Here is a 26,477-nt window from a genome sequence, read left to right as displayed (position 1 = left end):
AAAAAAAATCTTCACATTATAAACGAAAATTGCCCAAAATTCTTAGAACCAAAGTGAAAAGAATCCACCAGTCACCTCGAGAAAAAAATCTGCAAATGAAAACTCCTTAGGAACACCATAGACAAAATTCAGATCTTCCAGGTACAAGAAAAAAATACTCAGTTAAATACAGTTTAAAAAGAAATCCAAATACCAAGGATCCACAATAAGGATTACAAAAGATCTACTAGCTACCACTAGGAGAGGAGTTGGAATATGATATTCTAAAAGGCAAGCAATATTTATAATGAAGGACTATTGGATAGGGCATAAAGATTTCAACAAAAAATGTAGCAAAACAGAAACACTAAATATATAATTTACCAGTTATAATATAATAAAAATTATATTCAATAAGGCCCTTTAAAGAACTTGAAAATAAGTGGAGACTAACAAAATTCTGAAGTATTGATAGATCAGATAGATTAAACACAATAGAAAATTTCAAAGGGAATTATAAAAATGAGACAACACATCAAAAATGCATATAACAAAGATAAAACAGTTCTGAGAGGAAAATTTCCATCTCTAAACACTTCCATGAACAAAAGAGAAAAATAACAAATCAATGAATTAAACATGCAATTAAAAAAACTTCAATAACAAGCCAGAATACACAACGAATATGGTATATGATCGTGATGGAATGCTACTGTTTATTCAGTAAAAAACCAGGAAGACTTAAATGAACTGATGGAAAGTGAAGCAAGCAGAACTAGGTGAACATTGTACACAGTAACAGCAATATTGTAACAACGATAACTAACTGTAAAAGACTTAGTTATTCTAATCAATACAATGCTCCAAGAAAATTCCAAGAGATTCACAACAAAAAAATGCTATCCTCACCCAGAGAGAGAACTGATGAACTCAAGTACAGATTAAAGGATATTTTTTCCTCTTAATTTTTCTTGCTTTTTTTCAATATGGCTAATATGTAAATGTTTTACATGATTTCACATGTATAATTGCTATCATATTGTATTCTCAATGGGTAGAGGGGAGTGGAGGGAAAATTTAAAACTCAATTTTTTTTCTCCTATTTAATAGCGTTTTTTGTCCAATTACACATATAGTTTTCAACATTCACTTTTATATGATTTTGAGTTCTAAATTTACCCCCCTTTCTTCCCTTAGTGGTACTAGATTAAAGGGTATGCAAAGTTTTATAGCCCTTTGGGCATAATTCGTTTTAAAAAATGAATGTTAAAATAATTTTAAAAGTATATTTAAAAATACAGTAAAAAAATCTGAAAATTAAGAGATTAGCAAAACCAAAAGTAAAGAGATGAGTGAATTGATAAAAGGTAGCTTATTTTTTTTTTAAATGAGCAAAAGCAGATTAAACAGGTAACCTGATTTTTTTTAAGAGGAACACAGAATTATTCATATCAAAAATGAATGAGGGGAGGCTAGGTGGCACAGTGAATAGAGCACCAGCCCTTGAGTCAGGAGGACCTGAGTTCAAATCCGGCCTCAGAGACTGGACACACTTACTAGCAGTGTGACTTTGGGCAAGTCACTCAACCCTAATTGCCCTTCAAAAAATAAAAAGCAAAAAAAAAAAACGAATGAGCATTTACAATAACTGAAAAATAAAGGAAATTATCTGAAACTATTTTGCCCAAGTATATGTTAACAAAACTGATAACCCAGAGGAAATATATGAATATTTACAAAATATAAAATTCCCAGATTAACAAAAGGAAAAAAAATAGACCGCTTAAGATAATCAAATATCAGAAAAAGATATTGAATACGCCTAGGACCAGATGGATTTATAAGTAAATCCTATCAAACATTTAAAGAACAATTAATTCTAAAACCACATACACTTATGTGGAAATAATAAGATGGTATGATTTCGACTCTCACTTATGATACAAATCATGGTCTAGCCACCTAAACCAGGAAGAAGCAAAGCAGTAAAAGAAAAGTACTGACCAATATCCCTAATCAACCACTGGTGCAAACTTTCTTTTAAAATAACATTATTAGCAAGGAGGGCAATTTGAAAAATAGAAAAACTTGGGGCAGCTAGATGGAGCAGTGAATAGAGCACCGGCCCTGGAGTCAGGAGGACCTGAATTCAAATGTGGCCTCAGACACTTAAAACAAAAAACTAACCATGTGACCTTGGGCAAGTCACAACCTCCCCCCCCCCCCTTCAAAAAGAAAAAAAAAAAAAAAGAAAGAGAAAAACTATACACTGACCAGGTTGAGTTTATGCCAAGAATTCAGGGTTTGTTCAACATAAAAAACACTATAAATATAAGCAATGTTAATAAACTAAATAACAAAAATCTTATCAACATATACTGGATAGGCTTTTGACAAAACCCAACACTCATTTCTATGAAAAAAACAAACTAGAAATCATAGGAATAATTGGACCTTTTCCTTCATACTTAAATAGTCTGTATCTAAATCCAAGAACAAACATATTTAATGGCGAAAAGTAAGAGGCCTGTTCAATAAGATCAATGGTAAAGCAAAGATGCCCACAATCACTACTACAATTTAACAAAGTGCTAGAATGCTGGCTGTAGCAATAAAGCAAGAAAAAGAAATTGAAAGAGTAAGCACAAACAATGAGAAAACAAAATTATTTTTTACAGATGATAGGCTAGTGTACTTAGAGAACCCAAGAGAATCAACTAAAATAGGAACTTTTTAAAAGATGCAGGATAAAAGATAAATCCATATAAATCACCAGCATTCCTACTTATAACCAACAAAATCCAGCAAGAAGAGCTAGGAAGAGAATTGTATTCAAAGTAAATACAGAAGCTATAAAATACTTGTGAGTGTATCTTCCAAGATTTGCCCAGGGATATTATGAATGTAAGTATAATATACTCTTTGCAGAAATAAGACAGATTTGATTAAATGAAACATTAAATGCCATGGATAGGTTGAGATAATACAATCCAAATTTACTTATTCAGTGCTATATCAATCAAAATCTATTATTTTATAGACGTAGAAAAAAATAACAAAATTCATAGGGAAAAACAAAAAGTCAAGAATTGCAAGGGTAACAAAAAAGAAGTGAGAAGAAAGGGTATTTGTACCAGATTTCCTAGTGTACTACAAAACAAAATCATTAAAATGACTTGGTAATGGTCAAAAGAGAGACTGATCAATAGATCAGATACACAACATACAGAAGCAAACAAATACCATTGCTTGATGTAAAATATTCTGAAAGGGGGAGACTAGGTGGCACAGTGAATAAAGCACCTGTGTCCTGGAGTCAGGAGGACCTGAGTTCAAATCTGACCTCAGACACTTAACACTTACTAGCCATGTGACCTTGGGCAAGTCACTTAACCCCAATTGCCCTGCCTTCCTCCCTCCAAAATAAAAAAATTCTGATAGACCTCAGATAGTGGTAGGACTTACTATTTGACAAAAAATTCTAGGAACATTAGATAGCACTCTGGCTGGAATTAAGCACCAAACATCAAAATAAAGTTTCAAACAAAAACATGACTTAAGATATAAAAAGTTATATCATAAATTAGAAAACTAAGAAAATTACCTATCAGATTTATTGATAAAGGAAGAGTTCATAATGAAATAAGTGACAGAAGATCAGGTAAAATGGACAAAGTTTTTGTATTAGAATTGTATTGTATGGTAATATGGTAAAAATTCAAGCGGAAATAAGCAAATGAGAAAATCTTTGCAACAAGATTCTTATGTAAAGATCTCATTTTCAAGATATATAAGAAACTGAATGAAAAATTTATTTGACTAAGAGCTAATCCCCAAAAGATAAATGATCAAAGGACATAAAAAGACAGTTTTCAAAGAAAGTGAAAGTTATTAACAATCATATGAAAATAAAATAAGATGCTCTGAATCATGGGAAAAATGCAAACTAAAGCAATTTTTGTGGTTCTACTTTAACCCATCAAATTTACAAAGATGACAAAAGAGGAAAATGACAAATGGTAGATGGGGAGGCAGTATTAATGAACTACTGGTGGAGTTACAAATTTGTAACATTATTCCAGATAATAATTTGGAATTATGACTAGAAAGTTACCATACCATGTATACTAGCACTAAAAGGCCTATGCTCCAAAAAATCAAAGAGGAAAAGAATCTACATGTACAAAAATATTTATATGTATTGGTAACTCAAAATTGGAAACTAATGAGTTATTCTCCTATTGGAAATGGCTAAAAATTGTAGCACAAAAATATAATGGAATATTTTGTCATAAAACCATTTTGTGCAAAAGTTATCAAAATTCAGAGAGAAACTGTGTATAATTAAGCACATTCTAAAAGAACCAGTAATAAAGATCCAAACAACTTTCCAAGTTTTATTTTGTCACATTACTGTTACAGTAATCAAACTTAAATTATACAAAAAAATTTGTACAGTTAAAAATCTTTGGCTAGGCAAAGCCATATATGTATATATAATATATATGTACACACACACACACACACACAACATGGGTTTTTATACATCCATACATGGATTTATACATATTTACAGAAACATTTTAAAGAGTTTTTACAATTTATCAAAGTAAAAGGAGACATATAAGCAGAAACATGAAAAAAATTGTTATAAATCTATAAATACATTTATAGTTAAAAAACCAAACCCCATGAAACTGGGGGTGGTGAGTTGTCAGGTGCGTTATTTTGAAAAATCAAAGGCAAACTTTTTATACAGTCAAAGTGATGCCTCTTACATTTTCATACAGATATGATCATCTTAACATGTTAGAAAATAACGATGCCACAGAAACATGTAAATTATTCAGCTAGAACCATGAAAAAAAAAATAACAGCCTGACTTATATCAGGTTTATCTGTCACTGAAATAACTAAAAAATCGAACTAACTCAGTCAGTGAACGAAAAAAAAAATAGAAATGCCACAGAGGAATTAAAGCCTACTTTTTTAAAAAAAATTCCACAAACTTTTCAGTAGATTTATTTACAGTACAAGGATTTTGAATTTCCACATAGTACAAAGTGTCGATTATGACTCCCAAGAAATTCAGCAAATTATCTGTAAAGCAAAGAAGAGGTTAAATATTATTATCCTATCTTTCTGATACTCAGATTTCTTAGAGGGTGGTTCTTTTGAATAGACAGATAATGGATTAATAGATAATTTAGATAATGGTATTAAACTTAGGATTTGAATAAAAAGGCCAACTTTTGATTTAATTTTTTTTACTCTGTCACCAAGAGACTAACAGTACTTGCAATGTAAGCCAGTCTAAACTTGTAATAATACAGTAAGAACAAAGTAGCATGATAGCCCAAGTATAGTGAAATTAAGTCTAAAATAAGAAATTAGTTTAAATTGCAATATCATAATCTAGAATAAAAATAATTTAACAAACATATGTTCACAACTGAATGTAGTATGTACTTTCAGATAACATCTAACTGATAATGAAAACTCAAAGGTCAAGAGAGATTTTCAAAATAATTTTCGCTCTAGACCTGTGATTTTATTGTTGTAGGGAGCTCCTCAGAGAGAAAACTCACTGTCCTAATGCAGATCTCCATCTCTGCTGCTACTTAAAATCTTAGAGAATTTCCAGTGGCCTTGTGAATTTAAATCAACTGACCAGAGTCACATAAACAGTGTAAATGAGAGGCAACATTTGAATTCATGTCTTCCTGGCTTTCTCTTTATCCACTACTGTGTGTCTCAATAAATCAGAATAAATCTTTGCAAAAATCTTGACAACTTTGTGACAAATACAAACCACAACAGACTTTTTAACAGTTCTTTAGAAATCTCTCCAAACTTAGTATTCAAGCATATCTACTCAACTCTATAACACATTTCTAAACTTATGTCAGTTGCTCTGTTTGACCTTTCACAAATTCAATTTTATTTCTGAACCAGGGGTGTCAAACTCAAAAAAAAAACAGAGGCCACTAATCCATACATATAGATCTTTGCAGTCTGCATACTCATTTAGTTTTAAATACTATATCATCTACGTTTTACTTTATTTATCGTATTAAATATTTCCCAATTACATTTCAAAGTGATTCCGACCCTACTTGGGAATGTTGTAGGCTGTGTATTTGACACCTCTGTTCCAAACTATTCTGGAAGTAGTTTGTAAGCTACTTTTGGGAATTTATGCAGAAAGCCAGTCTCTCTGAACAGAGAAATTGCTGAAGAACTCAGTCTGAAGACTGTCAAGAAGCAATAATTACCTGCATTTTGACTTTTCAAAGAGCTTCATTAATTGCTGGAATCTTTCTAAAACCTGAAAAATTTTAAAAGCATTTTAATACCCAAGATTTCAGTAACAATTACAATTTTTATTAAAACTTCCTATGATGCCACGATCTTGTCTCTAAGTTTAACATTTACTATATGGGCATGAATTGCAACATGAAAATAAAACTACCTGTTCCACTGATTTCCAGAGCATTTATTAGGATCAGATGAAATCATGTATATGGTAGAGTGTGAAACCATTAAGTGCTATTATTAATATAAGGTGGTAGAAGAATTATTAATAGTAAGGTCAACTGATGGGTACATATAAATCTTTAATTAATAAATGTGAATTTATGCATTTATGTTCACAAAAGTAATGAAATATAATAAGAACAAAGTTTGAGATACCTGATTTGGGTTTTTATTCAACTTGGTAGCTAGGACAGTAAAAGTTTTTGCTGATGGTCCTCTTTTCTGACACTCCAACAGAATCTCCCTGTCATCATCTCTGAGCAGGAAAAAAAAAACACAAATATTATTTTGCATAAAACATATATATATATATATATATGTGTGTGTGTGTGTGTATATCAGATCAAAGAAAAACTACTATAATGAATTAAAAATTCACATGTACATTTAGTCATAGTTCTAGGTTCTAGGAATGCCAAGTTAGCATTCTGTAGATGCTCTAGTTTCCCCAAAGAGAAAATTTCATGAGAAGATTTACAACTCTACACAGGAACTCATGCTCTGACAGTAGTGATTTAACTAGCTCTATGACCCTGGGAAAGTAACTTAACCTGTCATCTTCACTTTCCTCATCTGTAAAATGAAGATAATTATAGCATCTACCCTAGGGGATTGTTGTGAGAATCAGTGAAATATATATGCAAAGCACTCTATAAACCTTTAAGTACTAGATAAATGTTAATATTATGTTGCAAAAAAGAACAATTGTCTTCTTATTGAATTTCAGAATTCAAAACAAGTATGAGACCTTACAAATGTATAATACTTGGAGATCCACCATTAGCTACAGATGAAATATGGACACTTACATAGGGAGAATAAGTGTCAGTAATAAATTCTAGCAGTTTTACCCCCAAATAAATGATCTGAGAATAAGCCATTCTATAATAGAAAAACAGATTAGCCACTGGTATAAAGCTATTACTCTACCTAAGTTAGATATAATAACAATCCCTCTGGAAGTCTATTCTTCAACTGTGTGGAGAAGGAAAGTATAATGGCATGGCTGTCCCTCCCCAAATACATTAATTTTATAGTTGAAAATTCTCAATCTATGAAAATATATTTTTAAAATATACATATATTAAAATATCACATAAAGCACCTTACCTGGTCCATGAAATCACAACTTCTCCCTTTTTTTTAATAACATTCTTTGCCGAAAGACTTGTAGGAGAGGGAAAGGTTGATGAGGCATCTTTATTCTCTGAAATGGCTTTTTTCTTAATAGATGTCTTTTGGTGAGCTGCATCACTGTCTTCAGAACTTTCAGTACTTTTCTTTTCTCCGATGGATAATTCAGTTTCAATTTTTTGTTTTTTAGTGGAATAAATTAGATCAGAATGGCTTTTTCGCTTTTTCTGCATGTTTACTGAAACTCCATTACATTCTAAATGATCACGATTTAATTTAGATTCTAATCTAATATTATCTTCACATAATATATTCTCACTGGGAGAATCTACTGTCAAATCGATACATGTGCTCTCAACAATACATTCCAAAGATCCATTTATAAGATGTTCCTTTTCTTTTTTACTATTATCTTCATCTAAACTTGTCACAGGCAAGGCAGACTCATTCTCATTTACTTTACTATCATTTGAAGTCTCTTCTGTCAGATCAATGAATATATCTTTAGCAACATGCTGTAAAGGCTCATGTTTAATTTTATCTTTATCTAATCTGTCTGCTGGACATTCCAGCTGATCAATATTTAAAATAGAGTCTGCTGCAAGTTTCCCTAGATTTTCAATCTCAACAGAAGAAGGCTTTGTTAAGTCTCTGTATGAGCTCTCAAGACTACACTCTACATGGTGTGGAACTTCCACAACTGTAGTCAACTCTTTGATGCTTTCGGGAACCTTTGGTTCCCACATTTGATTCAATTCAAAACATTCACCAATAATTCCACTCTTGTGATCTACTTTATCTGATGGGTCTTTAAATAACTCATATATATCAGGAACTTGTGTTTGTACACTAGAACTCTGATTTTCGACAGTCAAGTTATCAGTATTTACATTTTTCTTAGAATTTTCTGATTCTTCCACAGACTGAATTGTAGAGTTCTGACAAGAAATACTTTTTTCTACAGTTCCACTGGTTTCTTTCTCCACTTCATGTAAAGTCACTGCAGACTGTTCATTTGTTTTATTTTGGTCAAAACCTGATGAGGAAGGTGGTACTGCATGTCGAATTTTAACAATGAAATGATCATTGGATTTTTCCATTATGACGGCTTGCATTGGTAGATTAGGATGATACTGAAAGCCAGGAGCAACAGGTCTGCTTGTCCATGATGATGAACAACTTGATCTACTGCTTGAATTATCAGACTCCAAGGCTAAATGAATATCTTGTTCAGTGGCATCTTCTTCTTCAAGTAGTGCATCTTCACTAAAGTGGGCACTAATAACTTCCTCAGGAGTTGAACTCGATGAAGTTTCAGGCTTTAGAAAACTAAGATGACCATCTGACTTCAGAGGTGATGGTACAGTTAGAGAGACTGCTAAATCTTCAAGAAGGATTGAAGAAATGCAGGACTTACTCTTTTCTGAACTGCACGCATTCTCTTTACTCAAAGCTACACAAGTTGAAACCTCAAACATACAACTCTCATCTAGCACATCAGGATGAACTGGCAATTGAAGTCTGGATGAAAGAGATGGAGTCTTTTCAAATGAAGAGGAAGACCAATTAAGATCAACAATTGTTTTAAGACTTGGAGAAGACACACCTGAAACTTCTTCTATATGACAACCTGGGATAAGTTCACTCTTCTGACTCTCTGAAGGATGTTTTTCTGGTGTCTTCAATTCCCACTGACACTTTTCAACACAATTAACACTCTGATCCAAAAGATCAGAACCTTGCAACAAACTTTTAAATATTTCACCCATCTGGGCATCACTTACTAAATTAAAAGTCAGACTAGATGCCTGTTGCTCTGTAAGAATTTCAAAACTATGTTCCACTTTCTTATTCAAGTTTTTAGCTGTCTCTGCAGTTCTGGCAGTCTCTTCTATTATGTTTTCAGTAGTTTTTGTAGAAATTAGAGTACTAGGAAATTCATTTTGTTCTACAGATGACACTTTGGATAGAGAGTCCTTTGTATTGTCTATAGAGGTATTTAAACATTTTTCAGTACTTTGTTTCACTGCACTGGGTTTGGGGATTTTTTGATCTTGGTGATGTGTTTTTTCAGGTTTCTGCCATTCCAGCGTTGATCTGTGGTAGACTGAATTCTCTGTCTTTTGGGATTTAACTTTCAAAGATCCTTTATTAGAATTATCTATGTTCTCTCTCTGACTAATTGAGCATTTTGATTTATCTTTATTTGCCATGTCAAGTTTTCCCTCATCACTGTCACTTCCCAAACTTATGGAATCACAGAACTTTATCAAAATCTTCTTCAGTTTTGAAAACAAATAATCCAGTTGTTCTTCTACAAACTTCCACAACTTCTTTTTCATATCTGGCAATTGCTGTTCAAATAAACGATTAACTATGCCATTCTTTTTAACCTGCCTAAGTTTAGATTCTATAACTTCACAGAGACTCTGTTGTAAAGTATCTACTGACTTAGATATTTTAGACAAATTCAAGTATTTGATCAATGATGTAAAATTCAAAATTGCAGATTCAATAATCCGTTGAAATTGCTGTAGTGAAAATTTTATCTTGAACTTCATATAATTTTTCCTAACATGTTTTCTTATAACTTTCAGCATTTGCATGACCTCTTGAACAGAAGAGGGCTCAACAATAATCTGAACTATCTTTTCCAGGCGAGAAGTACTCACTGTTTTTCCTTTATTTTCTGTCTTTGAAAATTTTGTGGAATCATTTGATGGTTTATCCTTCTTGTTCTTGATTTGATGGACTTTGACAGAACCTTTATTTTCAGTGCCTTCATCCAAATGTGTAGTGCTAGTTTTTCTGATTTGAGGACTATTATTTGTGTTCTGTGCTTCAGCAGTTGTTCTTGGTTTGGCATTTTTATTATTTTCAAAATTTCTTTGTGGTTTAGATCTTTCACTGTCACTTACAATTTCTCCTTCTTCAAGTTCATCTGAAGACAAATCTGCATGGGGGTTTATTTCTGAACATTTATCAGGTTTGCAAACTGGCTTTTGATTTTCTTTGTTGAGTTCATTTGATAAATTCTTAGATGGAGGGCTAACCATGTTTGCTGGAACCAAATCTATAAAAAGAAAAGTTTAAGAAACATTTTATTATCAGTAGTCTGTCTTTAAAAAATTAAGAAATATAGGTAGCTAGGTGGCACAGTGAATAGAGCACCAGCCTTCAAGTCATGAGGACCTGAGTTTAAATCCAACATCAGATACTTGGCAATTAACTAGCTGTGAGACCTTAGGCAAGTCACTTAACCCAACTGCCTTGCCTTACCCCCTCCAAAAGAAAAATTAAGCAACAGTCCGTCATTTCCCAACATTTTTTTAATATCAGCATTTACCTATTTAGCACATATCTATCATTGATCTTCAGGAGCATGAAAATATGCTGTTTGCTAGGCACAGTGCTGGTACAAATTGCTTTGCACAAAAGTGCATTAACAAATATTTAATTAAGTGATTCTATAGTTTAGATATGTAGTTACTCTGTATTATTTGTAGGCTCATCATCCACAACCTGATTTATCTCTGGCATATTTTGCCTTTAATATCTTGGTGGCATTTCCACTTATACCCTATACCTACTTAATTGTACTTCTGCCACATTCTTGTTATCTTATGCTCTTATTTTATGTGTTGCCTGTTTTTCCTAAACAGCACCTTAAAGAAAAAGAGGTAAGAAGTTCTCACTCCTGGCTCTGATACCAAGAAAGACTGTGTAAATTAACATACTTAAGCATTCACACAGACAGCAAGACAACCAAATCTATAAAAACATGCCCAGCAAAACAAGGGCAGGGAGGTGGGGAAGAAGAGAAAAGCAAGAGTGTCTATTTTGTTTAGACACAGAGGAAGTAAATGGAGGCAGTATTAATGACATGAAAAAATGAATTCAAATCCTATCATCTTTCACACAAGCTATGTGACAGGGAACACACAACTAAGACAAAAGGTTTATAGATTTAGAGCTAGAAGAGACCGCAGATGCTTTCTAATTCAATCCCTTAGCTTTATAGCAGAGGAAACTTACGACCAGAGGGGTCAAGTGACTTGCCCAGAGTCACACAGTATGTTTCAGAGGTAGCACTTTAACTCAGGTCTTCATGACTCTGAGGTCAGCTCTCTTGCCACTAGGTCACGCTGCAAAGTAACAATTCTTAAACATTTATGCAGTTTATATTTTTAAAATAAAGTAAAACAAAATAAACAATCACCCTTATGGTTGTTTTTTAACACCGGAACTGTGCCTGGGCTTTCCATCCTTAAAATTTTAGCTGCAGGACGAATTGGACTATTCAGCGGACTAATGACGTTTGGAATAGGCCTCATATGATTGAGATCAATGCTCATAACGGAATTTTCATCATCATGGTACTCTGAGTTTGTTTCTCCAACTTCTATTCTACTGTCCATATTCATTTGAAGATATGGTTCTAAGTTTTGCTTAGGTAAACATAGTTCCACATTACAAGCATTATTCTCAACAAGAGGTATAGCTTCAACAGGTGGCTCAGACTTAGAGTCACCAATCTTTGATGAGAGTGCTGAAACTATGGGATGTCTTCCAGTAGGAAGTTTTAGATTATTCTCACCAGGATCAGTCATCTCCACTGAAGGGTTTGACTTAATACTATTAATATTTTCAGGAACAACAGAGGAGTCTAATTCATCATTGCTTATATTCTCCAATTCCAAGCCAAAGTTGCAAGGAACAGCTACATGTAATACATCCATTAAAACAGGAGCTGCATTCTCATTCATTGTTTCTAGTATTTCCATTTGTGGTTGAAGTTGTGATTCTTTACTAGAAACAGGCAAATCACAAGGCACACTGTCCCCAAAAGATTTTACTAAAGAATCATTTGCATTCTTTACTTTGTTTTCAGAAATCTTGACTTTAGATTTGGAGCCTGACAGTATAACATCATTTTGTTCCAGTAACCATGACTTAGTTTCCTCTTTACGATCAGTATTCATAGGCATTGATAGTTTCACTGGTTTTACCTGCAACGAAGTTTCAGAAGCATGTGTGTCACTGGATTTAGGGGTATCATTTACTTTAATCTTATCTTCCTGGCACAGAAATTGCTTTTTAGCAGGAGAAAGAGTTAAATTTAATTTTTCCATAAAACTTAACTTTAGGTTACTTTTTGTTTCATTCTGGTCATTTTCAACTTTCTTAAGTTCTTTCTTATCTTTTCCTTCAGAAATTTCTTCTACCTTTGAAACTTCATTTTTGTCATTTTGTTCATTCCTTCTCTTTGAATCAACAATAGTTTTCTTAATTTCTTTTTCAGTCTTTTGTAAATGTTCCATGGGTATTTTTCTTTCACATCGGGTATGTCTGTTTTCATGGCTTTCTTTATCTCTTTTCCTTTTATCTTCAGTTCTGTGCCTTTCTGTTTTTGAATATGTATGGTATTTAGTATCATCTTCCTTGGAGTCAAAATATTTGTGTGTCCTACTGCTTGAAATAGAAGGTGGAGATCTTTTGTCTTGAAATCCATAATCATTTATATTTCTGTCTCTTTTAAATTCTGTTTCCCTTCCTCTTCTATCTTCTGTATGGGGTTTAACGGATTTATGAAAATTTCTTGCTGTTTCATTCCATGAATGGGGAGGGGGTACTCTTTCAAATCTTCTCCACTGTTCATGATCCTTTACTATCAATTTAGATTTTGGATCAACTTTTCTATCATCTTTATCATATGACCTAGGTTCTTTTCTATTTAAGTTCTGTGACCTTTCACTTTGCCTTTCTAGTCTTTCATCACTCTGAGAATCTATTCGAGTGTGTGACCTTCCTTTAGGTGCCTCTTTTTCCCAGGAAGAGTTAATCCAGTCACTTCTATAATCTGAATCTGGGCTGCTTTTCAATTTTGAATTCTTATTTTCTGACTTTGGCTCAATTTTACCACATTTATCACGATGACCTTGTGGTCTTCGATCAACATCTATGTTTCTCTTTTCTCCATTTCCACTGCTACTATGAAATAAGCTTTTTCTTACTCTATCAGCTCCCCTGTTATACTGTTCACAATTTTTTACTTCTTTTCTTCCTCTTCTACCATCATCATTTGAACTATCCTCCATGACCTGATTATGCTGATTTGACCAAATGGCACCATTGTAATGCTTTTCAGCAGATGTAAGTAAATGTGAAGTGCTTCTTTTTTCACAGTGTGATTTAGCTTCTTTTTCCTGGTTTGGTGATAAAGTGCTATGATGTACATCTTTGGAAGAGTCATTTTTCACTCGATGATCAGCCTTGGGAGTATCATCTAACCGTGGAGATCTGAATTTGAGATCTTTTGTTTTATCTTTTGTTTGATCTGAAGACCTTGAATTTGCTGATCCTGGAGGGTTGACTCTTGAGGGATTATTTCGAAAATGTGGAAATTCTGAAAGTCTGTTTAGAAAACAGAGATAATTAGAAGAGAAAAATTACTTGTATATACAGCAACATTATATTTCATACAAATTACTTGCCATAACTGAATAATAGATTTGTAATTGTAATTAGAGGACTAATTTTCTGGTCACTGAATTGGCAAAGTGTTTTTCTTTGGTTAAGAGAACAATAAATTACAATATTTAACTATATGTAGCAGTTTTCAAATCATGCAGCTCTGTCTTTCTCCTTAACTTTCCTTCTTTCCAATCTGCTGCAAAGCCTCTTAGTCTCAATCTTTCCCCAACAACCACCATATAAATTCTCTTCCTCCTCTCCAGAAGTACTATGTTTATATACTCTTCTACCCTCCTATCTTGCACATAAAAACCTTAGTTTTACTTCTTCTGCAGCATGAATTATGTGCTTTTCTTGCACCTATTCACACCTACTCCCAACTCTAAGTGAAAGAACAGATTTAGTGGAACTCTGATAGTGTCAGTGACATTCATTCAAAAACCATGCATTAAGTACTACTATGTTCAAAAATAATACTAGGAACTCAGATATAATTAAGATATGGTCTCTACCCTGATGGAGCCCACAACCCAATAAGATGAATATCACACACATAAATACATGCAGTAAATGTAAATTATGGAATCAAACAAAATACAATAACAATATGTGAGTGCTGTGTGAGGTCAGAGGAAGAAAAGATCATTACATTGCAATAACTGATACAGAGCTAAATACCCCAAAAGGAGCTATTTATATGACAGCTACAATAATGTAAATGAAAACAACCATGAAAGACTTCAGGACTTCAATTACTATAGTAATCAATGAACTACAGAGGACTTGACAATGAAACACATCTTCCAGTTGTCTGGAGAGAGGTAATATAGGTACAGAATAAAGCATATATTTTCTGACATGGCTAATATATCATTTGTTACAAGAGGAAATTCTACTGGAGTTGGGGGTGGGTGGGAAATAGGAAATAGATTATTGGGAAATAAAAGTAAAGTAGAAAAAAAAGTATCAGCAGGACATTTAAACTGGAGGCTGAAACTGTAGTTTCATTGATATGGAGAACTAAGATGGACAAACCTCCCATCAATGTAGCTTATCACCTCTGCAACTTGCTCAGAGCACTGACAGGTTAAGCAACTTGACTAACCTCATACAGCCAGAATATATCAGAGGAAGGACTTGAGCCAAGGTCTTCCTGGATCTAAGGCCTGGATTCATTATGTGACACTGCTTCTTAAAACATTTAAAAAGGGTGAAAGTAAGGAAAGAAATAGAAAAGATCATTACTATTTGGGGGGAAATCAGAGAAGGGTTCCTGGAAAAGGTAAAATTTGAGCTAAACTCTGAAATATAAATAAGATTATAAGGAGATTCCAGAAGTAGGGAACTATGGAAAGTTATAATGTTATAAGTCAGAAAAACTAAATTATAAAAACTAAAAAATATGTAAGAGGAATGATTATTTCAACTTAGCTCAAAATCAACACTTATGAATGGTAGTATAACCCAAGTACAGAAAAGTAAGAAGGGACCAGATAGCTGATAGCCTTGAAAGACAGTGTAGTATGGAATTTATTCAAATGGCAAGAAGTATTTTGAGTGGGATCAAAGTTATCAGATACCCTTTTTTGCCTGAATTCTTACCCATTCTTAATCAAATGCTACTCTTTCATAAAGTTTTCCTTGATTACCCTTGTCAAAAAGAATCTTCTCACTCAGACTTCACAACGTACTTTCAACTATACCACTCTAAAGCACATATGCATCATAGTTATTTGTACGTAGGTCATTTTCTTACAAAACACTAAATTTCATGCAAACAGGGATCTAAAATTTGTACCTCTGTCAACACCTAACACAGTGCTCTGCACATATTAGGCACTTAAAAAATATTTGCTGAATTTAAATGAAACTGAAAAGTAATCTGTCTATAATATGGAAGATGAACCAAAGAGAGAAAAGACTGGAGGGAAGCAGACTTGATAGCAGGTTACTATAACAATCCAGCAAAATGAGAATGAGGATCCATAATAAGATGACAGGCGTGGAAAGAAAAGGATTGGTTACAAGAAGTATTGTGGAAGTAGAATCGATATGACTTTGCAAATGACTAGATGTGAGAAGTGAGAGAAGATTCAATGACTGTAAGTTTAAAAAAATTGTAAGAGACATCTAGGCCAATTCCCACCCAAATCATGAATCCCATCTACAGTATCTTGAACATCCTAGATGTGATGACTTCTAGCAATGGAGAACTCATTATACCTTGCGGCAGTCATATGTCAGCACAATAAACATCAAGATATACATTATGGATGACTGAGTAGAGAGTTGCAAGGAGGTAAGAAGGCAGAATGGTATAATGGAAAAGACAGTGACTCTGGAATCAGAGGACCTGAGGGCAAAATCTCACTTCAGATAACTGCTACCCAAGGGACCTTTGGCAAGTCACAACCTCCATGAGCCTCAATTCACTCACCTGTAAAAGAAGGGGGTTAGACTAGATAACTGCTGAGGTCGCTTTTAGCTATAAAACTAAGATCCTGTGATCCTAAATACCACTGGAAGAATTTTTGAACATGTTGAGTGTGAGCTGCTGCCAGACTATAACAGAGATTTCCAGTAGACATTCAGAATCATAAGTCTGGAGTTCAGGAAGGTCTGAAAGAGAAATTCATCTAGATATGTAGAAGAAAGCACCAAAAGAAAAAGTATAGAAAAGAAACCAGTGAAGAGAGAGACTAGAGAGACAGAGCAACTAGCAACTAAGAGAATTAGTTAGCATGGAAAACAAGGAAAGAAAATTAAACAGGTGGGAATAAAGATTATTGAAGGCTGCAGAGAGATAAAGAAAGATGAATTTTGAAAAAAGCCAATAAATGGGCCTGCAAATTAGGAAGCTAATGGTAATCCTTGAAGAAAAAGCAATTTAAAGAGAAAAGTTTCGATGGAATTCAGATTACAAGAAGCTGAAAAAAAGACCTGAAAAAGCTGAACTGGGTATACATAACTTTTTCTAGGATTTTTGACATGATTCAGCTTAGGGAGGTCAAAGGACGCTTTCTCAGCATTAAGGACATTGTAGGTAGAACAGAGGTGATAGTAAAAAGATGAAAAATTCTGGATATAAAGGGGAAAACTACTAGACCAGTATCTTAGAGGAGGCAAGAGGGAATGGGATCAAGGGTTCAGGCAAAGAATTTAAAGAATACCTATTATCCTGAAACTAACAAGAATGAGCAATAAGCCTGAGAAATGTTAAAGAGTAGTAGAGAAAGAAAATGGGAACACTAATCCAAAGGCTGTCTTCTCAAAGATAACAGAAGAAAACAGATGAAGTCAATTACACAAAATAAGGACACCATACCAAGTTGTTTTTTATTTATAGTCTACAACACTGAGTACATTACATTAAGATCGCAAAAATTGTTTTTACATGCAACCAGGAAATAAGATATATAGGCAATGGGGAATAGAAATCCATCTTGCCCTACAAGTAAGTAAGGGAGGATGTGGGAAGGATATAAGAGAGGGCAGACTGGGAGAAGGGGTATTCAGTATGCTTGCCATCTTAGGGTGAGGGGTAGGGAAGAGAAGAGGAGAAAATTTGCAACTCAAAATCTTATGGAAATGAATGTTGAAAACTAAAAAGTAAATAAATAAATTTTAAAAATTTTTTCATATTTACTTTTAAACAATATAAATGCCAAAATGTTTCCTGAAAAAAAATATTTATACCTTTCTTTTAACTCTGTATTTTAAATCCCAACCTACAAGCACAAGGATAAAAGATACTCAAAAAAATATACCATGGTCTTAAAAAATTTTTTTGGTATGGTCTCAAAAGAAAAAAAAAGATAAGAGCCAAACAGAGAATGATCAAACAAACTGTGGCATAATGAGTACAATGGAATATAAGACATAGTAATAAATGATAAATATGAATATTTCATTTAGATGAACTGATGACAAGAGAGTACACCCAACCACAACATCATAAATAGTAAAAAGGTCACTAAAAGAAAGCCCAGTTCTTTTTTTTTTAATATTTTTTTCTTTTGGAACTTTGATTTTAATTTTTTGTTTTCAACATTCACTTTTATAAAGTTTTGAGTTCTAAAATTTCCCCCTCTCCCACCCCTCTCCAAGAAGGCATGCAATCCGATATAGGTTATATATGTACAAGCATCTTAAAGATATCTTTATGTTAGTCATGTTGTGAAAGAAAAAATCAGAACCAAAGGGAAAAACCAAAAGGGAAAACAGTATACATCGATCTGCATTCAGACTCCATAGCTCTTTCTCTGGATGTGGACAACATTTTCCATCATGAGTCAGGAAGCCTAACTTGAGTAAATTAAAAACTAATAATAAGGGGTAGCCAGGTGGCACAGTAAGTAAGAGCACCGGCCCCAGCGTCGGGAGACCCGGGATCAGTTCCAGCCTCAGATACTTGGCACCCACACAAAATAACTGGCCGTGTAACCTAGAGCAAGTTACTTAACCCCAACTGCTTAAAAAAAAACTAATAATGATCATGGAAAAAAGAAAATTAAATATGCCTCCCACTTCTTGGTAAGAAGGCAGCAGCAGTCAATGAGGGCAAGAGGTTGGATACACTGTCAAACCCCTTAGTAGTATATTGTTTTTACCTACTTTTCTTGTTATAAGGGAAGACTGAATTAAAAGTAGTGTGAAAATTACAGAAATGACCATGATAAAAAAAAAAAAGAAAACCCAGCAACAAGGTGCTTTTTTGAGGGAAAAGATTAAGTTGTCCCCTAGAGAGAACCAAAGATTCCATTGTTTAAACCTTACCCTAAAGATATCATGAACTATCTCTACAAATATTCACACTACTTCATTTGTAGTTGAAAAAAGTTAGAAATAATATGTCTAATAATTGAAAATGTGCTTGACACGGGAGCGGCTAGGTGGAGCAGTGAACAGAGCACCGGCCCTGGAGTCAGGAGGACCTGAGTTCAAATGCAGCCTCAGACACTTAACACTTACTAGCTGTGTGACCTTGGGCAAGTCACTTAACACCAATTGTCCTACCTCTCCCCCTCCAAAAAGCCAAAAAAAAAAAAAAAAAGGGAGAAAATGTCCTTGACAGTACTATTGCTTTCTAGTGATGGTGTTAAGAAAAGGATTCCCAAACCAAATAGAGAGTACAACCAAATTATTCACTGCTTTAGACTATCTGTGCCACTGTGCCTTTCTAGTAAAGTAAGTAACAAGAGAAGCAAAAACCATGAAAGACATGATGTGGCTTTTGACAGCAGCAGGGTCTTTTCTAAGGATGGGCTTTCATAGTATTTACAAATGATTTGCTAGTTTCAGTGACATCTTTAGGAATATCAACCCTCATTTGTTATAAGCATGTTATTTTAGAAACAGTTAAAATACAAAAAGGGGACGGCTTGGTGGCACAGTGAACAAAGCACTGGCCCTGGAGTCAGGAAGACCTGAGTTCAAATCCAGCCTCTGACACTTAACACAAAAACTAGCTGTGTGACCTTGGGCAAGTCACTTAACCCCAATTGCCCCTCCAAAAAAAAGTCACTGAAACAATAAATGCACAGAAGAGAAAAAAAGTTCAGAAGGAAGCATAGACAAGCAGGACTGTTTTTAAAATAGTATGTGGAATTTATTGTATACTCTTTTAAAGCAAATTTTATAAAATGGAGACTCATAGTATTACGTACAAAATCCTCTTTTTTGAGTTCTACTGTGTGTGGAAATGCTCCTCCTTTTCAGTTTTTAAGTTCAGAATTAACCTTTTTTTTTTTTTTCAAGTTTCTCTTCCTACTCAAAGATTAGGAAGTACTGATCTAAAGTTTCTTAACTGACATTCTTTCACTAAAACTCTGCTTTTACAGAGGGACTGCTGAGCTAAAATAGAAATGTCCCTGATTTGGGGTGAAAAGACTCAGGTTCAAATTTTAACTCTACAACTTACTGGCTTTCTGTCCTTGGGCATATCATTTTTTACTTCTTTGGGATCTGTTTTCTAATAAGTAAAATGGAAATTACAAAAACATGTACCACCTACTTCACCAAGGTTGTTAAAAATCAAACGAGAATGAATGAAAAGTGTTTTCTAAACAATAATTTTACAGTAGAAAGAAGCTTTTCCTACCATCATTATCATTAGCCTAAAATTCCTAATATGCCTAGGGCTGCTTATTTGCCAAGCTCTGCTCTTAACTCAAATGATACTTCATGTAAGTCAAATCCATAAAGGTTATAGCACAACAATCTCTTCTCAAGTCAAACCACTGCAAAAACCTTGTGCTATTTGACTCATATCTCAAATCTTAAATTAAAATTTTCCAATTTTACAAAAATACCTAAATGAAGAACTAAGAGTAAGTTTTGCAGTAATAAGTGATCTAAGCTATGTCACTTCATTAAAGCTATAAGCTACTAAGGGGGAGAAATGACATCATAAATATTCTACATATTGCCTGCATGGGTATGATGCATAAAGCATCAACAATATGCTTTTCTTATGAAAATGAAGTTTAACTTTAATTAATTCAAATAATACCAAGACTTCAAAATTTAAGCATTTAAATTACTAACATATTATTTCTTCCATTGATGAATAATGTCTTACATCAAACATCATCCAAAACATGATTTTTAAAAGGCACAAATCTTCCATAACTAGCACAGTCCGTTTCTTTTATTTAAACCAATAACACATGGGGAAAAAATTGGCTTAAGATAGTTGTAAAGCTCCAAATCCAAGGGCCAAAATCCTATAAATTTCAATGTTGCAAAAACTCTTGAGACAACAAATCACTCTTAAATCTTTAATATAAAAGGTTCTAGAATGGAAATTTGATATATAATGCTACACATATTTGCTATGTAATGCAATTGTGTATACCTGTATACACAATTGTATATAAATGTATTTTATAAAATTTTATATACATTGTATATAAATGATTGTAACATTAAGTCCAAGACAGAAATATCTGCCATGTTAAAACAAATGATACTTTATCAACCTCTAATTACACTGGTAAAAAAAAATTATGTAATTAGGAATATACTGTAAAACTTACTATGAGCAAATAGTTATTACAGCAAAAACAAAAAAACTGAATATTTGACAAAATTAATGTATTTCATTCATTTCCACTTAAATATACAATACAGTCACCAAATAATGGTAACCCCCCCCAAAGTTAGATAATTTACAAAACTGGACACCTAATTTAAATTTTACCTTTGGTGGAGACTATTAATTTCTTCATCCTTGCGATTTATTTCCACCCTGGCAGTTTTGATAAGTGCTGAAATATTCTTCTTAAGAGATTGGTTCTCACTTTGTAGGCTAAAATTCTACATAAAAAATATAAGTATAAGACTTCAAAGTAACTTTAAAAGTTAGTCTTTTTTTAGAAGAATGAATTGAACACTATGTAAGTCAAAAAGACCTTTTAGATTATTTTAAATAATTACATGAGTTAAAATTACTACAAGGTACTATTTAGAATAGGGATCTTTTTTTTTTTTTTTGCTTTTTTGGAGGAGGGAAGACAGAGCAGTGGGGGTTAAGTGACTTGCCCAAAGTCACAGGGCTAGTAAGTGTTAAGTATCTGAGGCCGGATTTGAATTCAGATCCTCCTGACTCTAGGACTGGTGCTCTATTCACTGAGACACCTAGCCGCCCCAGATCATTTTATTCTTTATTTTTATATTCCATAGTGTCTAGCATGCTGCCTGGCATGCACATTAATAATAATAATATAAAAGTTCATATCATACATTTCATTTAAATTTTCTTACTTCAACACTGAGGGAAATGTTAACTTCTAGAAAGGAAAATAGGATCCTTATATTCTATATCATATTCCAATCATCAGAAATCAATGACAGGCAAAATATTTAACAATTTTAATAATTTTAAAAGGTAACTTTAGTTGAGAATGAGTAGCATAAAAATCTGGACAGTGTCATAGGGATAATTAGTTTTATATCCTTGTGTTACTTGGTAGGGAATTTAAGAAAAGTAAAGTTTCAGTACATCTATTAAAAATTGTATCAAACAAAGGAGGAGTCAAACTGGAAAGCATAAAAAACATTACTTATTCAACAAGACTTATTTACATATCTACTATGCACCAAGCATTGGTGGAGACAAAGAGAAAATGACTATTTTACAGTCTCTGCTCTCAAGAAGCTCAAATTACATTGGGAGGAGAGATACATTTGAGGAGGAAACAAATAATGTGTGTGTATGTATGTATATATATATATATATGTATATATATATACACACACACACACACACACACATACAGATACATGTACGCACATGCATTCAAACACACATAATATTGAATACAAAATATATATAAAGAAATTTCTGGGAAGAAAACTCTGGCAACTGGAAGGTGGGGGAAGATTCAACATAGCCTTCCTGTAGGCCTTACTTGAGCTTAGTTTTAAAGGAAGCTCAAGATCCAAGGAAATACTGGTGAGGAGGGGTGGATTCCAGGCATGGTAGAGAGACAGAAGATGGAAGGTCATGTATGGGGAACATCAGGTAGAACAATGAGGCTGAGATATGGTACATGAAAAGGAGTAATATGTATTAAGTCTGGAAATGAAGGCAAGAGCCAGAATGTGAAGGCCTTTAAAAATCAAACACAGGAGTTTCTATTTTATCCTAGAGGCAAGAAGGAACCACTGAAAAACTTCTTCTTGAGCAAGTGAGTGATCAGATAAATGCTTTTTACAACTCGTTTGAAAACTACCAAAAGTATCAGTTAAATTGTTTCTGAAGACAAATCTAGCACTTAATTTTTTATAAAATACACAAAAATAAAAATCATAACATGCTAAATATGGTGCACCTGTGTCTGTATTTCTTTATACTTCTTCAGTAGCTCTTTAATTTGCCTCTGACATTTTCCAAACTCAAGCTGCAACTGTAAGACACAAAATAATTTAAATTATGACTACTTGAAAACATTTTCTTTAAAGTGTTCTTAGAAATTAATATATATGAAGAATGGCATAATAAATGATACTTTTATTAAGAAACATTTAAAAAGATCATTAATTTAGAATTAGAAGGCCCAGCAGGTACAGTATCTTGTTTACTGGACCATGTTTATCCTAGATACCTAAATTTAAGGTATAAAAAAGAAATTGTCAATTTAGCCCCTAACAATCATTTCTCATATATTTCAGTAGGTTTATTATCTCACTTGACAAATCATTAAAAAAAAATGTAAAAATATCATTGGTCATACTTTGGAATACTCGCAGTCTATTCTACTAATGACAAACAAGTTATAACTATTTAAACTTAGCTTGTAAAAAAAAAAAAGCACCATCACTGAGAGTAGCATGGTACAGTGAATAGGAGGCCAGCCTTGGAATTAGAACAAGCTGGATTTAAGTCCCACCTTAGAACATTCTGACTATGATCCTGGGCAAGTTACTTAACCTCTCAGTAACCCAGGTAATTCTATGTCTCTAAGTTACAGAACAGTGGTTGATCTGCACTAGGAGAGGGAGTTTCCTCACCAGGAAAATCCACAGATTGATGATATTACAAGTTCAGACCAAAAATAAATACATAAAATCACATTCTTTCTTATTAGAAAGAACAGGAAATTGGGTATCAATTCATCTGTATTATATCCAATCTAAAATAATATGTAGTCACATATATTTGTTCAGTTTAAAACATTAGAATCCTGTATTTCAGGGGTCACAAAAATCATAGCTTTATCTCTTTCTAATAGTGCATACGTCATTATATGTTGCTTCCTTTGCAGTTCCTTCTTCAGTCAAAATCTCCTCATACAAATCTAAGCAATTCCTCGATGGTGGGCACAGTTTGGAAGAATTATCTGAAACAAAAATTAATAATATTTGACTAACCTATTAGATTATGCTTAGAAACAAATACTGCAGAATCACAGAATTTTAGGAGAGGGCAGGTAACTTAAAAGATTATTCAGTCCAACCTCCAGAACAATAAAATGAGTGTGAAGTTTGCAAAACAGGGGAAAATATATTTATAGTCATAAATATTAGCAAGAAAAGATCAAATGAGGTTGGCAGTGGGAAGAAACGCATAAATATTCTTTATACAAGGGAAAGTGTGATATGTCCAAAAGGAAAAACAAACCATGGGTTCTTAACAAAGGACCTGTGAACCAGCTAGGTAGTACAGTGAATAAAGCACTGGCCCCGGAGTCAGGAGGACCTGAGTTCAAATCTGGCCTCAGACTCTTGACACACTTACTAGCCATGTGACTTTGGGCAAGTCATTTAACCCCAATTGCCCTCCAAAAAGCAAAAAAATAAAAAATAAAATTAATGGGTGTGGATGAGTGTGTATCCATATGTATGAGTATATCCACATGTATACACAGCTAAGTGGAAGAGTGTGTGCCTGAAGACAGGAAGACTGATCTTTGTAAACTAAAATCTGGCCACACTAGCTGTGTAACACTTAACACTGTTTGCCTCAGTTTCCTCATCTGTAAAAGAAGCTGGAGAAAGAAATGGCAGTTTCTTTGCCAAGAAAATCCCAAATGGAGTTATGGAAAATCTGACATGACTGAAATGACTGAACAACATATACAATAAATACACATACACACCCCATAGCTCTATGTCAACGGGCTATAAACTATTAACAGTCAAAGGGATTCATTACATTTTTTAAAATTTGGAAGAATCTTTGGTCTAAGTTATGTGCTATAAAAAAAAATTAAAGGAGTAGCCATGTTCAGCTAAAGAAGAGAGAAGGCTTCCTGGGAGAAGTGGCACTTAAATTAAATTTTGAACTTAGAGAAGAGGATGATGATCATCAGAGGCATGGAAGACAGCACGGGCAAGAAGTACATAGCCGAAAGAAAGGACAAAAACTCTGGACAGAGATTAATATAACCTAGCTAGAATATGGAGTGATATGAGATAAGAATGGAAAACTAAGACAGAGACCATTGTATAAAGGCCTTGGATACACAGAATTGAAAATGGATGCTTTATCTGGTAGCTAAAATTTTTTAAGTAGACTAGTGCTACAATCAGATAAGAGCATCAGGGAAAACTATTTAAGCAGCAGTATGAAGGACGATTTAGAAAGCATAAAATGGAGGAAAAAAAGACTATAGAAGGGATATAACCTTTATAATTTTAACAAAGTAGAAAAGAGGAAATGCAAATCATTTGGAATTTATGCACAACCACTTTTTATTTTGCTTGTTTACATGAATTTTTTTGTTGTTGAGAGAAACTAAATTTAAAATAAAATTATTTGTAGGGGAAGACATCAGTTACTGCAGAGGTGGATCTGACAGTAGTTAGTAGTACCTGACTGAATGTCTTGAATGAGGAAAGGGGAAGAAGAGTCAAAGATAACACTGAAATTAATAAGCCTAGGAGGTGACTAGTAAAGGTGTGGTGCCATCAAGAGGAAACAGATCTAAGGAAAAAGATAAATTTTCAGTTTTATGGGCAAACAGGACATCCAGGGGAAAGATCTATCAAGCAATAGAAAATCTGCCCGTTAAGAGCTACAAAAGTAGGAGTCATTTGTGCAGAGGCAAAAATTCAAAAGAAATAGGGGAAAGCAAAGAAAGTCTTTAAGATGAGAAAAACCAAGAAGAGAGGGAAAATGTATAGGGGAATTACTGGTGAAGCAGGGTCAAAAAAAAAAAAAAAACAAACAAGGATAGAAGGGAAAGTGAAAGATCACTTCTTTCTTTGAAAAGAAAGAATGAGTAAAAAAAAAATACATAGCAATTTTGAAGAATGGATAAGGTAAGTTGAGGGAGTTAAGGCTGGATGGCCTCAGCCTACACAGAGAGAAAGGTAAAGTTATATCCTCAGAATGATGAATAAAGGGAAAAATTGGGGGCTTGAGAGGAAATAGATTTGGAACACTTGTAATATTTGATAAGAGATTAATTAATAAAGACACAGTTCAAAAATATAAATATGTAGTGGACCTAAGCTGCATGACTTGCTCCAGCAGCACTTGGAAATGGGACTGGAAGATGAGTTACAAAAATAAATTACAACTACATAGAGGTAGAGTTCCATGGGCAAAAATGGCATATGGTAAAATGGGATAGAGTCAAGAATGGAGGAGACATGGTACTGATATAACAGTAATTATTAATACCAATATAATTTAAATGATTTTCACTTATGTTATTTGTAATACAGTGATATCTTCAAAAGTTACAGAGATTCACTATGCTATTTACCCTTATACCCAACCTCAGCTTATCATGCTTTTTGAGTTCTTGTCTATTTTTTACAATATCTTCTCTCACTATTAACTCTCACTCCCTGCTATTGTCAGTATGGTTCTTTTTTACATCCAACCAGATCCACCCTTTATT

At 33.5% G+C, this 26,477-nt stretch overlaps 1 protein-coding gene across 3 annotated transcripts in view; it reads right to left on the bottom strand.

Annotated features, from left to right (window-relative positions):
* Positions 1–4,350: 4,350 nt before the first annotated feature.
* Positions 4,351–26,477, bottom strand: part of CASP8AP2 (caspase 8 associated protein 2) — a 34,180-nt gene continuing 12,053 nt past the window's right edge. For 2 of the 3 annotated variants that reach the window (XM_069065151.1, XM_069065153.1), the window contains exons 4-11: positions 23,866–23,966; positions 22,959–23,033; positions 21,326–21,441; positions 11,870–14,064; positions 7,627–10,723; positions 6,673–6,772; positions 6,255–6,307; positions 4,351–5,079 (exon numbers count right to left, since the gene is read on the bottom strand). In XM_069065151.1, coding sequence (XP_068921252.1) covers positions 5,076–5,079; positions 6,255–6,307; positions 6,673–6,772; positions 7,627–10,723; positions 11,870–14,064; positions 21,326–21,441; positions 22,959–23,033; positions 23,866–23,966 — 5,741 coding nt within the window. In that variant the 3' untranslated portion in view covers positions 4,351–5,075. Of the gene's footprint in view, positions 5,080–6,250; positions 6,308–6,672; positions 6,773–7,626; positions 10,724–11,869; positions 14,065–21,325; positions 21,442–22,958; positions 23,034–23,865; positions 23,967–26,477 lie in introns of those variants that run through there. The other variant, XM_069065152.1, reaches the window with a different exon arrangement.

Source organism: Petaurus breviceps, unplaced genomic scaffold (assembly GCF_028583685.1).
Source record: "Petaurus breviceps papuanus isolate PSGF00001 unplaced genomic scaffold, PetGlider_PUasm1.0 90667, whole genome shotgun sequence".
NCBI classification, from domain to species: Eukaryota; Metazoa; Chordata; class Mammalia; order Diprotodontia; family Petauridae; genus Petaurus; species Petaurus breviceps.
The sequence above is the reverse complement of the archived record's forward strand: the minus strand, read 5'-3'. Positions and strand labels throughout refer to the sequence as shown.